The sequence below is a fragment of the Salvelinus alpinus genome, chromosome 9 (assembly GCF_045679555.1).
Source record: "Salvelinus alpinus chromosome 9, SLU_Salpinus.1, whole genome shotgun sequence".
NCBI classification, from domain to species: Eukaryota; Metazoa; Chordata; class Actinopteri; order Salmoniformes; family Salmonidae; genus Salvelinus; species Salvelinus alpinus.
In genome coordinates this window covers 9,213,309-9,227,636 of record NC_092094.1, presented here as the reverse complement: position 1 = coordinate 9,227,636, position 14,328 = coordinate 9,213,309, and the positions used below count along the sequence as shown (strand labels likewise).

General features: G+C 43.1%; 1 protein-coding gene across 1 annotated transcript in view; it reads right to left on the bottom strand.

The window, feature by feature from the left end:
* The window catches only part of LOC139584247 (5'-nucleotidase domain-containing protein 3-like), a 45,856-nt gene that overhangs the window by 12,931 nt on the left and 18,597 nt on the right, over window positions 1–14,328 (bottom strand). The window contains exons 3-5 of the mRNA XM_071415862.1: window positions 4,722–4,852; window positions 3,613–3,703; window positions 3,075–3,212 (exon numbers count right to left, since the gene is read on the bottom strand). Of these exons, the coding sequence (XP_071271963.1) occupies window positions 3,075–3,212; window positions 3,613–3,703; window positions 4,722–4,852 (360 nt within the window). The remainder of the gene's footprint in view (window positions 1–3,074; window positions 3,213–3,612; window positions 3,704–4,721; window positions 4,853–14,328) is intronic.

The following is a 14,328-nucleotide window of genomic DNA, read 5'->3' as shown; positions in this document are numbered from 1 at the left end:
TGCTGTTTGGGGTTTTAGGCTGGGTTTCTGTACAGCACTTTGAGATATCAGCTGATGTAAAAAGGGCTTTATAAATACATTTGATTGATTGATTGATTGTCACCTTGGAAAACTACAAAACTAAAGACAAAGACACAAAAAAAGTAACAAAATCAAGAATAGGATTTGAGCTGAATGTCCCACACAGTTTCTTTGGCATTAACAAACAGCCTGAATGTGACTGGTGTGCTTTACTCAATACAAATGAAAGCCTCTTAAAGGTTGGTAGTTGCTACGTAGATGAGACTACAACTTTACACCAACATCTCCTGAATGGGGGTGTGTGTGTATGTGTGTATGTGTGTGTGTGTGTGTGTGTGTGTCTGCTCACACGTGTGCAAGTCTGTGTGTGTTTGTGTGTGTGTGTCTTGCCCTGTGCTTCATGATTTAACTAATGCACCAGGACAAAGTTTCACACTGACAGAGACAGGCAGAGTAAATGAACAACCCCACTGGGATGAAGGAGCCTCTGAACAATGACTCACAGAAAGGCAAGGGAGAGAAAGGGAGAGACAGAGAAAGGCAAGAGAGTGAAAGGGAGAGACAGAGAAAGGCAAGGGAGTGAAAGGGAGAGACAGAGAAAGGCAAGAGAGTGAAAGGGAGAGACAGAGAAAGGCAAGAGAGTGAAAGGGAGAGACAGAGAAAGGCAAGGGAGTGAAAGGGAGAGACAGAGAAAGGCAAGGGAGTGAAAGGGAGAGACAGAGAAAGGCAAGGGAGTGAAAGGGAGAGACAGAGAAAGGCAAGGGAGTGAAAGGGAGAGACAGAGAAAGGCAAGGGAGTGAAAGGGAGAGACAGAGAAAGGCAAGGGAGTGAAAGGGAGAGACAGAGAAAGGCAAGGGAGTGAAAGGGAGAGACAGAGAAAGGCAAGGGAGTGAAAGGGAGAGACAGAGAAAGGCAAGAGAGTGAAAGGGAGAGACAGAGAAAGGCAAGAGAGTGAAAGGGAGAGACAGAGAAAGGCAAGAGAGTGAAAGGGAGAGACAGAGAAAGGCAAGAGAGTGAAAGGGAGAGACAGAGAAAGGCAAGAGAGTGAAAGGGAGAGACAGAGAAAGGCAAGAGAGTGAAAGGGAGAGACAGAGAAAGGCAAGAGAGTGAAAGGGAGAGACAGAGAAAGGCAAGGGAGTGAAAGGGAGAGACAGAGAAAGGCAAGGGAGTGAAAGGGAGAGACAGAGAAAGGCAAGAGAGTGAAAGGGAGAGACAGAGAAAGGCAAGGGAGTGAAAGGGAGAGACAGAGAAAGGCAAGGGAGTGAAAGGGAGAGACAGAGAAAGGCAAGGGAGTGAAAGGGAGAGACAGAGAAAGGCAAGGGAGTGAAAGGGAGAGACAGAGAAAGGCAAGGGAGTGAAAGGGAGAGACAGAGAAAGGCAAGGGAGTGAAAGGGAGAGACAGAGAAAGGCAAGGGAGTGAAAGGGAGAGACAGAGAAAGGCAAGAGAGTGAAAGGGAGAGACAGAGAAAGGCAAGAGAGTGAAAGGGAGAGACAGAGAAAGGCAAGAGAGTGAAAGGGAGAGACAGAGAAAGGCAAGAGAGTGAAAGGGAGAGACAGAGAAAGGCAAGAGAGTGAAAGGGAGAGACAGAGAAAGGCAAGAGAGTGAAAGGGAGAGACAGAGAAAGGCAAGAGAGTGAAAGGGAGAGACAGAGAAAGGCAAGGGAGTGAAAGGGAGAGACAGAGAAAGACAAGGGAGTGAAAGGGAGAGACAGAGAAAGGCAAGAGAGTGAAAGGGAGAGACAGAGAAAGGCAAGGGAGTGAAAGGGAGAGACAGAGAAAGGCAAGGGAGTGAAAGGGAGAGACAGAGAAAGGCAAGGGAGTGAAAGGGAGAGACAGAGAAAGGCAAGGGAGTGAAAGGGAGAGACAGAGAAAGGCAAGGGAGTGAAAGGAGAGACACAGAAAGGCAAGGGAGTGAAAGGAGAGACACAGAAAGGCAAGGGAGTGAAAGGAGAGACACAGAAAGGCAAGGGAGTGAAAGGAGAGACACAGACAGGCAAGGGAGTGAAAGGAGAGACACAGACAGGCAAGGGAGTGAAAGGAGAGACACAGACAGGCAAGGGAGTGAAAGGAGAGACAGAGAAAGGCAATGGAGTGAAAGGAGAGACAGAGACAGGCAAGGGAGTGAAAGGAGAGACAGAGAAAGGCAAGGGAGTGAAAGGAGAGACAGAGAAAGGCAAGGGAGTGAAAGGAGAGAGAGAAGGGCAAGGGAGTGAAAGGAGAGACAGAGAAAGGCAAGGGAGTGAAAGGAGAGACACAGAAAGGCAAGGGAGTGAAAGGAGAGACACAGAAAGGCAAGGGAGTGAAAGGAGAGACACAGAAAGGCAAGGGAGTGAAAGGGAGAGACAGAGAAAGGCAAGGGAGTGAAAGGGAGAGAAAGGGAGAGGAGGGAAGGGGAAGGGAGTGGGTAGAGGAGGGAAGGGAAGGGGAGAGGAGGTGGGGAAGGGAGTGAAATTTGAGAAGTTGTCTATTCTAGCTTGATATATTGTGAGTGAGCAGACATGAAGCCAGGTTTTCATCATGATGACACTGATCTGTCACAGACACTGCAGAATGAAACTAAGCAGGTACCAGTCCTCCCTGACAAGCCCATCAGAGAAACAAACACAACACAGCCCTGATTTCACTCCTGTCTCCTTCTGAAGAGGCAGGCAGGCAGAGCCACCAGAGACCAGACAGCTGCCTCTTCTAAAACTAGACTGCCATTTTCAAAAGTCTAAATTAAGCCTCTACTCTGTCACGAAGCACACTAAAATAACTACAACGTCACAACCAATGGTCACAACAAGGTTTCACTATTAATACACATAACTGCCACGTTACTGGAATTCATTTTGTCATAGAGAAGAGCATTATGATGTTGGCCTTCTGGTCTGCCTATGGTTCCTGAGAGAGGTCGTGTTCATTAGGGCACACCGTAGCAAAAATGTTTTAAAAAAAACGTTGTTTCAGATAGTACCTGTTAATCTCTTTCTGACTGTTTTTTTCCCCCCATGTTGTGCCTAAATGAACACAACCAAGGTGTCTTTGGAAGACCACTGTTATGGTCCCGTTACCTTGACGTCTTTGTAGAGGTGGACGGGCTCGTAGTCGATATTGTGCTTCATGAAGTAGTCATTAACAGAGCACAGAAGGTTCATCTCTGGGAGGGAAAAGATGTCCATGAACTGTTTCATTGTGTGGCCATGGGAACTCTGGAGGAGAGAGAGATGTGAAAGATCAGATAGGAGAAGACATTAGTAAAGTGAGGTGTTACTAGGCTACGCAATATCATGTCTGCCAAAAACTGAAGATAACACGAGGCCGTGTCTATCTGCTATCAGAAGTAGATGGAGTAGCTAACTATCTAGTGCATGTGAGGTTTGGGTCTGTGTTCTTAGATTACCCATGGTTGGGCTCTACAGGGTAGAAACCTAATACTACAGTATCATGTGTCTGACTGTAAGGGGTGAAACCTGATAATGACTGGGGGGGTGACTTGGCAATGCAGAGTGGCCTTGCTGCTAAATGTAACGGGGTCAGTTTATCACGGTCACTGAAACAGATCTGTATATAGTGACTGTGGAAGGGTGGAGGAGATAATATGGGCCCTACCTTGCCATAGAAGTCACTCATATTCTCCAGAGGGACATGGCAGCCATTGTACATGGCAATCACCTCCTTGTCTGGTACCGGGTGAAGACCCCTAGAGGGGACAAGAGAACACACACGTTTGGACCAATCTCTTTTTTCTAAACCAGGAAATACTGGTAACCATTAACAGTAACTGCATATCAGGCCTGTAAAGTAAAACACTGTAAATCTACAGTATAGTTACACAGATAAACACGACATTTACACAGAGAAACATGACAGTCACACAGAAAAACATGACAGTCACACAGATAAACATGACAGTATAGTCACACAGATAAACATGACATTTACACAGATAAACATGACAGTATATTTACACAGATAAACACGACATTTACACAGAGAAACATGACATTTACACAGAGAAACATGACAGTCACACAGATAAACATGACAGTCACACAGATAAACATGACAGTATAGTCACACAGATAAACATGACATTATAGTTACACAGATAAACATGACAGTATAGTTACACAGATAAACATGACAGTATAGTTACACAGATAAACATGACAGTATAGTTACACAGATAAACATGACAGTTACACAGATAAACATGACAGTATAGTTACACAGAGGAGTATCATTGCTTAAAGGTCCAATACAGCCGTTTTAATCTCAATATCAAATAATTTCTAGCTAACTGTTTGTTTTCAATAAAAAAATATCAAAAAGAAACTAAAATTGCTTCTTAGCAAAGAGCTATTTCTCAAGCAAGAATTTAGCTAGGACTGTCTTGGAGTGGTCTGAGTGGGGAGTGGAAAACTAGCTGTTAGAACTAGCTGTTATTGGCAGAGAGGTTTGGAACTCTTTCTTATTGGTCTAACTAGGCAGGTCCAAAACTCCATCCCACCAAAACAGGCAAAAAAAAATAAAAAAAATCAGGCAGTCTTTTCAAACAGATTTTACACTAAAAGGGCATTATCATAACTTTCACAATTGCATAGTATTAGTCCAACCTCATATTGTGGAAATATATATATACACAACAGGAAATCACGTGTTTGACTGCACTAGGCCTTTAATCAATGTATTCATAGTAATAGCTAGACTACACATACCTGTATACGGTTCCCAGCTGTATGTAGTGAAAGGCATCTATCTTCATCAGTAAAGCCTTTTGGACATCATAGTGCAGTCCTCTGACAACAAAGTTAGGTATGTACTCGTACTCTCGCAAGCCCTCGGGGTACTAAGGCAGAAGAAAATGAGATGTTATCACTAAAGCTTGGAGAGGAACAGAAACAACCATCTATGTTTATCACCATTTATTGGAGATGGACGTGTAAAACTGTCTTGGAGATGGACGTGTAAAACTGTCTTGGAGATGGACGTGTAAAACTGTCTTGGAGATGGACGTGTAAAACTGTCTTGGAGATGGACGTGTAAAACTGTCTCGGAGATGGACGTGTAAAACTGTCTCGGAGATGGACGTGTAAAACTGTCTTGGAGATGGACGTGTAAAACTGTCTTGGAGATGGACGTGTAAAACTGTCTTGGAGATGGACGTGTAAAACTGTCTCGGAGATGGACGTGTAAAACTGTCTTGGAGATGGACGTGTAAAACTGTCTCGGAGATGGACGTGTAAAACTGTCTTGGAGATGGACGTGTAAAACTGTCTCGGAGATGGACGTGTAAAACTGTCTCGGAGATGGACGTGTAAAACTGTCTTGGAGATGGACGTGTAAAACTGTCTTGGAGATGGACGTGTAAAACTGTCTTGGAGATGGACGTGTAAAACTGTCTTGGAGATGGACGTGTAAAACTGTCTTGGAGATGGACGTGTAAAACTGTCTTGGAGATGGACGTGTAAAACTGTCTTGGAGATGGACGTGTAAAACTGTCTTGGAGATGGACGTGTAAAACTGTCTAAACTTAAGACACGGTTTTATAACGCTCAGTCAAATCTTGGTTCTTTGAACATAGGCTTTGAACATAGGCTTTGAACATAGGCTTTGAACATAGGCTTTGAACATAGGCTTTGAACATAGGCTTTGAACATAGGCTTTGAACATAGGCTTTGAACATAGGCTTTGAACATAGGCTTTGAACATAGGCTTTGAACATAGGCTTTGAACATAGGCTTTGAACATAGGCTTTGAACATAGGCTTTGAACATAGGCTTTGCAGAAAGTCCACTTACACCAGTTCTTTGAACATAGGCTTTGAACATAGGCTTTGCAGAAATAGGCTTTGCAGAAAGTCCACTTACACCAATTCTCATGGGAAGATCTTGAAAAGGCTGAATATAAAAAAAACACTACTTTAACTAATTTTTCTCCAATGGTTTTCTCACCACTATTAGAAGATAAATGTGTTAACTTTAACAGCGTGACACTGACAGTATAAATGGAATCTCTCTCTATTTGGAAAAATATGGCAAGTGTTGAATCAAATGGGGGGGGGGGGGGGTTGTGAAGGTTACAAACAAAGACATGGCCTGTGCTTTGTCAAGTCCAACAGAATGACATAATATAACAGTTTCCAGTTAATATGATTTGATTAATATGCATCTGGAGCAGAGTGGTCTTTCATGTGACAGTGAGTGCAGTCTTATGCCAGTGCTAGTTAGGCCTGCCAACGACCAAAGCATTTGGTTATACTGCACAAACAGACCCGGGGCCGTATCCACAAAGCATCGTAGAAAAGGTCCTAGGAATCACGTTAAAACATGTTTTAGGAGAACAACAAAAAAACTCTCATAGTAGGTTTTAAGATGACACAGCTCAGACAAAACTGAGCCAGGAGTCAAATCAACTCATAAAAAGTTCTCTCTCATCTGGTAATCACGACAGTTTGAGGTACCGCAAAGGAAAGAGAGAGTTGATGACGTTTATTGACATTGTTGCAAATTACAGGGAATACTAATCACGATGAGACATTGCCAAGCTGTGAACTCTATAGAAGTCTTCAGACCACCACAGTGAATGTGACTGTGCATCAAATGTTGCAATGGTTAAACAATATCATTTCCACCTATTGTGCTCCAAAGGGATAACTTGAAATAACATGATATAGGTTCATTAAATTATCAAAAGAAGACAAAAGTATTATTATTAGCCTAGTAGTTATTAATTATTTAGGCATATCACGTGAAATGGGCCTTGTGAAATCATTTTCAAAAGCATTCATTGTGGCATTCAATGGCAAATTGGCATGCCAATGACCATAGGAGCTGTTTGTGCCAACTCCTATGATTGTTGTGATGTCAGACCATAGGAGTTTTGAGTGACAACGACCATAGAAGTTGGCTATTTTTGTTTGTGCCTTCTTGCCAACTCCTATTGGCAAAACACGACAAACAGATGTGGGAAACCAGACTAGAAAAACAGACTCTGGTCCCAGATCAGTTTTATGCCGTCTTGCCAACTTCCTGTGGTCATTGTAATGCCAAACTTGCCCCCCCGGCGAGGAATTGGCAATACAACACAAACTTGGTATAAGATTTTCCATCTAAACGGACACGAGCACCAACATGTGAAGTTTATGGGAGCATGTCAAATTGGGTGTCAAATGAAAGATAAGAGTCTATATTTTTGAGAAATTAAGTCGTATATAATTATTTCAAGCATTTTACGTCCAAAAAATTAGCAGTAAGCAAAGGCTCAGATCATTTCTAATGTCTCTCCCTCGTGTAGGGAGGATAATGAAAGTTCACAAAAGTAACAAGAAAAAGGTAGACCTACTAAATAGTTACAGTGTGTTTACTGATATCAAGTTTGTTTATTAATTATTATGTGATTAAAACTCATAATTATTTTACCAAATTGGTAGCGGATTCACCAAGAAAAAATCTGAATTACTGTAATTGAATTGGCTACAATGGGATATCATAGTTGGACACAAATCAGTTGGATCACCTGCTACTGTCCTCCCTTCCACTGGCATACTGTTATGACCAGCTCATTGTGTCTCCTGCTACTGTCCTCCCTTCCATTTACATTTACATTTAAGTCATTTAGCAGACGCTCTTATCCAGAGCGACTTACAAATTGGTGCATTCACCTTATGACATCCAGTGGAACAGCCACTTTACAATAGTGCATCTAAATCTTTTAAGGGGGGGGGGGGTCAGAAGGATTACTGGCATACTGTTATGACCAGCTCATTGTGTCTCCTGCTACTGTCCTCCCTTCCACTGGCATACTGTTATGACCAGCTCATTGTGTCTCCTGCTACTGTCCTCCCTTCCACTGGCATACTGTTATGACCAGCTCATTGTGTCTCCTGCTACTGTCCTCCCTTCCACTGGCATACTGTTATGACCAGCTCATTGTGTCTCCTGCTACTGTCCTCCCTTCCACTGGCTGTTATGTTCATCTCATTACTGTTTTTTTTCTCTTTCTGTCATCTGGTGGTCAAAGCAAGACATTTACAAATGATTTACCACTGGTCTGACACAAAGCTAGAATCACTATGTATACGGATGATTCCACACTGTACATGTCAGCACCCAAAGTCAGTGAGCTCACTAAAAATCTAAATAAGAAGTTAGTCAGTATCCTAACGGGTGATTCATAATAAACTGGTCTTAAATACATCTTCAACTAAAAGCATTGTATTGGGTTCAGAACATTCTCTAAGACATAAACCTCAACAGGAGTTGTGTATAAAGGGTGTGACCATTGAGCCAGTTGAGGAAGATGAACTCCTAAGTATAACATTGGATGGTCAATTATCATGGTCAAGACATACTGACAAAGTTGTTGTGAAGATGGGGAGGAGTATGTCTGTTATAAAAATATGTTGTGTTTTTTCTTTACACAGTAATCGACTGTACTAGTTCTTCAGGCTCTGGTCTTGTCCCATTTTAATTACTGTCCGGTAATATGTGTGTAGTGCAGCAAAGAAAGACCTAGCAAAGCTGCAGCTGGCTCAAAACAGAGTAGCACGGCTTGCCCTTAACGGCAATCTCTTAAACATATTTAACCTTTATTTAACTAGGTAAGTCAGTTAAGAACAAATTCGTATTTACAATGATGGCCTACCGGGGAACAGTGGGTTAACTGCATTGTTCAGGGGCAGAACGACAGATTGTTTTACCTTGTCAGCTCGGGGATTCGATCCAGTGACCTTTCGGATACTGGCCCAACGCTCTAACCACTAGGTTACCTGCCGCCCCTCCACTCTAACTACTAGGTTACCTGCCGCCCCTCCACTCTAACCACTAGGCTACCTGCCGCCCCTCCACTCTAAACACTAGGTTACCTGCCGCCCCTCCACTCTAACCACTAGGCTACCTGCCGCCCCACAGAGAACTAACATCAACAACATGCCAGTCTTTCCTGGTTGAGGGTTGACAAGAGATTAACTGCTTCTCTTCTAGTTTTTATGAGAAATATTACTGTGATGACAATTCCAGATTGTCTTCATAAATCAAATACCATTCAGCTCAGACACCCATACATACCCCACAAGACATGCCACCAGGGGTCTCTTCAGACACCCATCCATACCCCACAAGACATGCCACCAGGGGCCTCTTCAGACACCCATCCATACCCCACAAGACATGCCACCAGGGGTCTCTTCAGACACCCATCCATACCCCACAAGACATGCCACCAGGGGTCTCTTCAAACACCCATCCATACCCCACAAGACATGCCACCAGGGGTCTCTTCAGACACCCATCCATACCCCACGAGACATGCCACCAGGGGTCTCTTCAGACACCCATCCATACCCCAGAAGACATGCCACCAGGGGTCTCTTCAGACACCCATCCATACCCCACGAGACATGCCACCAGGGGTCTCTTCAGACACCCATCCATACCCCACAAGACATGTCACCAGGGGTCTCTTCAGACACCCATCCATACCCCACAAGACATGCCACCAGGGGTCTCTTCAGACACCCCATCCATACCCCACAAGACATGGGGTCTCTTCAAGTCCAAAACTAATTCACAGCAACTATACAGAGCCATGATCACATGGAACTCCCTTCCATCTCCTATTACTCATGCAAACAAAACTACCTAAAAAAAATGTTTTAAGATTAAACAGCATCTTGTGGAATGGCGGGGACTGTGAGGGACACACACAAACAAACGTACACACAGACATACATTTTTGTTGTTGCATTATTTGTATTATGCATTTGTTTGTTTGTATATCGTTGTATTTCACATTTGTGTGACTGTCCTTGTTTATCAGTGTACCAGTGTTTTGTTACTTGTCATGTTTTGTGGTTTTTGTGGAACCCCAGGAAGAGGGTTCCACAAAGTTTTATTTATTTTACATTTTTTATTTAACCTTATTTAATCAAGGCCAAGTCAGTTAAGAACAAATTCTTCTTTACAATGACGACCTACACCGGCCAAACCTGGACGACGCTGGGCCAATTGTGCGCCGCCCTATGGGACTCCCAAACATGGCCGGTTGTTATGGGGATCCGAATAAACCAATAAATACTGTATTTATTGAGAGAATGCCAGGAGTGTGCAAAGCTGTCATCAAGACAAAGGATGGCTACTTTGAAGAATCTAAAATCAAAAATATATTTTGATTTGTTTAACACTTTTTTGGTTACTACACGATTCCATATGTGTTATTTCATAGTTTTGATGTCTTCACTATTATTATACAATGTAGAAAATAGTAAAAATAAAGAAAAACCCTTGAATGAGTAGGTGTGTCCAAACTTTTGACTGGTAGTATATATATATATATATATATATATTTACACTGTTTGGACAGGCGACCTGAAAAAATGCTTAGGCGGCTCGCCCAAGGATTACAATGGCAGACAAATCACTGGAATGGTTAACAGTGCCCTGCCAGAGAATCTCAGGCTGCATCCTGGCTCGTAGGGGGATAAAATATCTGAGATATAGGATGGCGACTGTACTGTACTCTACTGTGATGTCCAATACTGTACTGTACTCTACTGTGATGTCCAATACTGTACTGTACTCTACTGTGATGTCCAATACTGTACTGTACTCTACTGTGATGTCCAATACTGTACTGTACTCTACTGTGATGTCCAATACTGTACTGTACTCTACTGTGATGTCCAATACTGTACTGTACTCTACTGTGATGTCCAATACTGTACTGTACTCTACTGTGATGTCCAATACTGTACTGTACTCTACTGTGATGTCCAATACTGTACTGTACTCTACTGTGATGTCCAATACTGTACTGTACTCTACTGTGATGTCCAATACTGTACTGTACTCTACTGTGATGTCCAATACTGTACTGTACTCTACTGTGATGTCCAATACTGTACTGTACTCTACTGTGATGTCCAATACTGTACTGTACTCTACTGTGATGTCCAATACTGTACTGTACTCTACTGTGATGTCCAATACTGTACTGTACTCTACTGTGATGTCCAATACTGTACTGTACTCTACTGTGATGTCCAATACTGTACTGTACTCTACTGTGATGTCCAATACTGTACTGTACTCTACTGTGATGTCCAATACTGTACTGTACTCTACTGTGATGTCCAATACTGTACTGTACTCTACTGTGATGTCCAATACTGTACTGTACTCTACTGTGATGTCCAATACTGTACTGTACTCTACTGTGATGTCCAATACTGTACTGTACTCTACTGTGATGTCCAATACTGTACTGTACTCTACTGTGATGTCCAATACTGTACTGTACTCTACTGTGATGTCCAATACTGTACTGTACTCTACTGTGATGTCCAATACTGTACTGTACTCTACTGTGATGTCCAATACTGTACTGTACTCTACTGTGATGTCCAATACTGTACTGTACTCTACTGTGATGTCCAATACTGTACTGTACTCTACTGTGATGTCCAATACTGTACTGTACTCTACTGTGATGTCCAATACTGTACTGTACTCTACTGTGATGTCCAATACTGTACTGTACTCTACTGTGATGTCCAATACTGTACTGTACTCTACTGTGATGTCCAATACTGTACTGTACTCTACTGTGATGTCCAATACTGTACTGTACTCTACTGTGATGTCCAATACTGTACTGTACTCTACTGTGATGTCCAATACTGTACTGTACTCTACTGTGATGTCCAATACTGTACTGTACTCTACTGTGATGTCCAATACTGTACTGTACTCTACTGTGATGTCCAATACTGTACTGTACTCTACTGTGATGTCCAATACTGTACTGTACTCTACTGTGATGTCCAATACTGTACTGTACTCTACTGTGATGTCCAATACTGTACTGTACTCTACTGTGATGTCCAATACTGTACTGTACTCTACTGTGATGTCCAATACTGTACTGTACTCTACTGTGATGTCCAATACTGTACTGTACTCTACTGTGATGTCCAATACTGTACTGTACTCTACTGTGATGTCCAATACTGTACTGTACTCTACTGTGATGTCCAATACTGTACTGTACTCTACTGTGATGTCCAATACTGTACTGTACTCTACTGTGATGTCCAATACTGTACTGTACTCTACTGTGATGTCCAATACTGTACTGTACTCTACTGTGATGTCCAATACTGTACTGTACTCTACTGTGATGTCCAATACTGTACTGTACTCTACTGTACTGTACTCTACTGTGATGTCCAAACTTGTGAAACAGAGATGTCTATGACTGATTCAGATTTGGTCCGGTCCGGAACAACCAAATGTCCACTTGTTTGGGGGCGGAGCTCATTAAAATAATAGCCAGTGTGTAGAATGACACCCAAATATGCAAAATAAGGATATTGCATATTTCTACCTTTGTGTACCTATTTATCACCATGAAGAGAATGATATTCATATTCATAATAATGCATTTCTGTATAGTACAGGTCAGGGATTCATCATGTAATTCTGTTACCATAATGCCATAACCGGCTGTAAATCCACTTCACCTGCTGTAATTCAATCAAGTACAGGCTTAACTGAATGAACAAAGAGGGAATGCAATATGTAATTTTATTAAATAATCTGCCCGAATTGCCTCGTCTCAGAGGGAAGATCCTAGGAGCCAGATGATGTGATGGCAGATAGCCCCTATGCGGTACTGCTGGCATCAAAACAACCCTGTTGGGGTGAAGGAGTTCTAATGACGGGCATTAAGGATATTATAGCTGGTGGTGGTAGGGAAGTGGATGAAGGGATATTATAGCTGGTGGTGGTAGGGAAGTGGATGTAGGGATATTATAGCTGGTGGTGGTAGGGAAGTGGATGTAGGGATATTATAGCTGGTGGTGGTAGAGAGGTGGATGTAGGGATATTATAGCTGGTGGTGGTAGGGAAGTGGATGTAGGGATATTATAGCTGGTGGTGGTAGGGAGGTGGATGTAGGGATATTATAGCTTGTGGTGGTAGGGAAGTGGATGTAGGGATATTATAGCTGGTGGTGGTAGAGAAGTGGATGTAGGGATATTATAGCTGGTGGTGGTAGGGAAGTGGATGTAGGGATATTATAGCTGGTGGTGGTAGGGAAGTGGATGTAGGGATATTATAGCTGGTGGTGGTAGGGAAGTGGATGTAGGGATATTATAGCTGGTGGTGGTAGGGAGGTGGATGTAGGGATATTATAGCTGGTGGTGGTAGGGAAGTGGATGTAGGGATATTATAGCTGGTGGTGGTAGGGAGGTGGATGTAGGGATATTATAGCTGGTGGTGGTAGGGAGGTGGATGTAGGGATATTATAGCTGGTGGTGGTAGAGAAGTGGATGTAGGGATATTATAGCTGGTGGTGGTAGAGAAGTGGATGTAGGGATATTATAGCTGGGGGTGGTAGAGAAGTGGATGTAGGGATATTATAGCTGGTGGTGGTAGGGAGGTGGATGTAGGGATATTATAGCTGGTGGTGGTAGAGAAGTGGATGTAGGGATATTATAGCTGGTGGTGGTAGGGAAGTGGATGTAGGGATATTATAGCTGGTGGTGGTAGGGAAGTGGATGTAGGGATATTATAGCTGGTGGTGGTAGGGAGGTGGATGTAGGGATATTATAGCTGGTGGTGGTAGGGAGGTGGATGTAGGGATATTATAGCTGGTGGTGGTAGAGAAGTGGATGTAGGGATATTATAGCTGGTGGTGGTAGGGAAGTGGATGTAGGGATATTATAGCTGGTGGTGGTAGGGAGGTGGATGTAGGGATATTATAGCTGGTGGTGGTAGGGAAGTGGATGTAGGGATATTATAGCTGGTGGTGGTAGGGAGGTGGATGTAGGGATATTATAGCTGGTGGTGGTAGGGAAGTGGATGTAGGGATATTATAGCTGGTGGTGGTAGGGAAGTGGATGTAGGGATATTATAGCTGGTGGTGGTAGGGAGGTGGATGTAGGGATATTATAGCTGGTGGTGGTAGGGAAGTGGATGTAGGGATATTATAGCTGGTGGTGGTAGGGAGGTGGATGTAGGGATATTATAGCTGGTGGTGGTAGGGAGGTGGATGTAGGGATATTATAGCTGGTGGTGGTAGAGAAGTGGATGTAGGGATATTATAGCTGGTGGTGGTAGGGAGGTGGATGTAGGGATATTATAGCTGGTGGTGGTAGGGAGGTGGATGTAGGGATATTATAGCTGGTGGTGGTAGAGAAGTGGATGTAGGGATATTATAGCTGGTGGTGGTAGAGAAGTGGATGTAGGGATATTATAGCTGGTGGTGGTAGGGAAGTGGATGTAGGGATATTATAGCTGGTGGTGGTAGGGAGATTATAGCTGG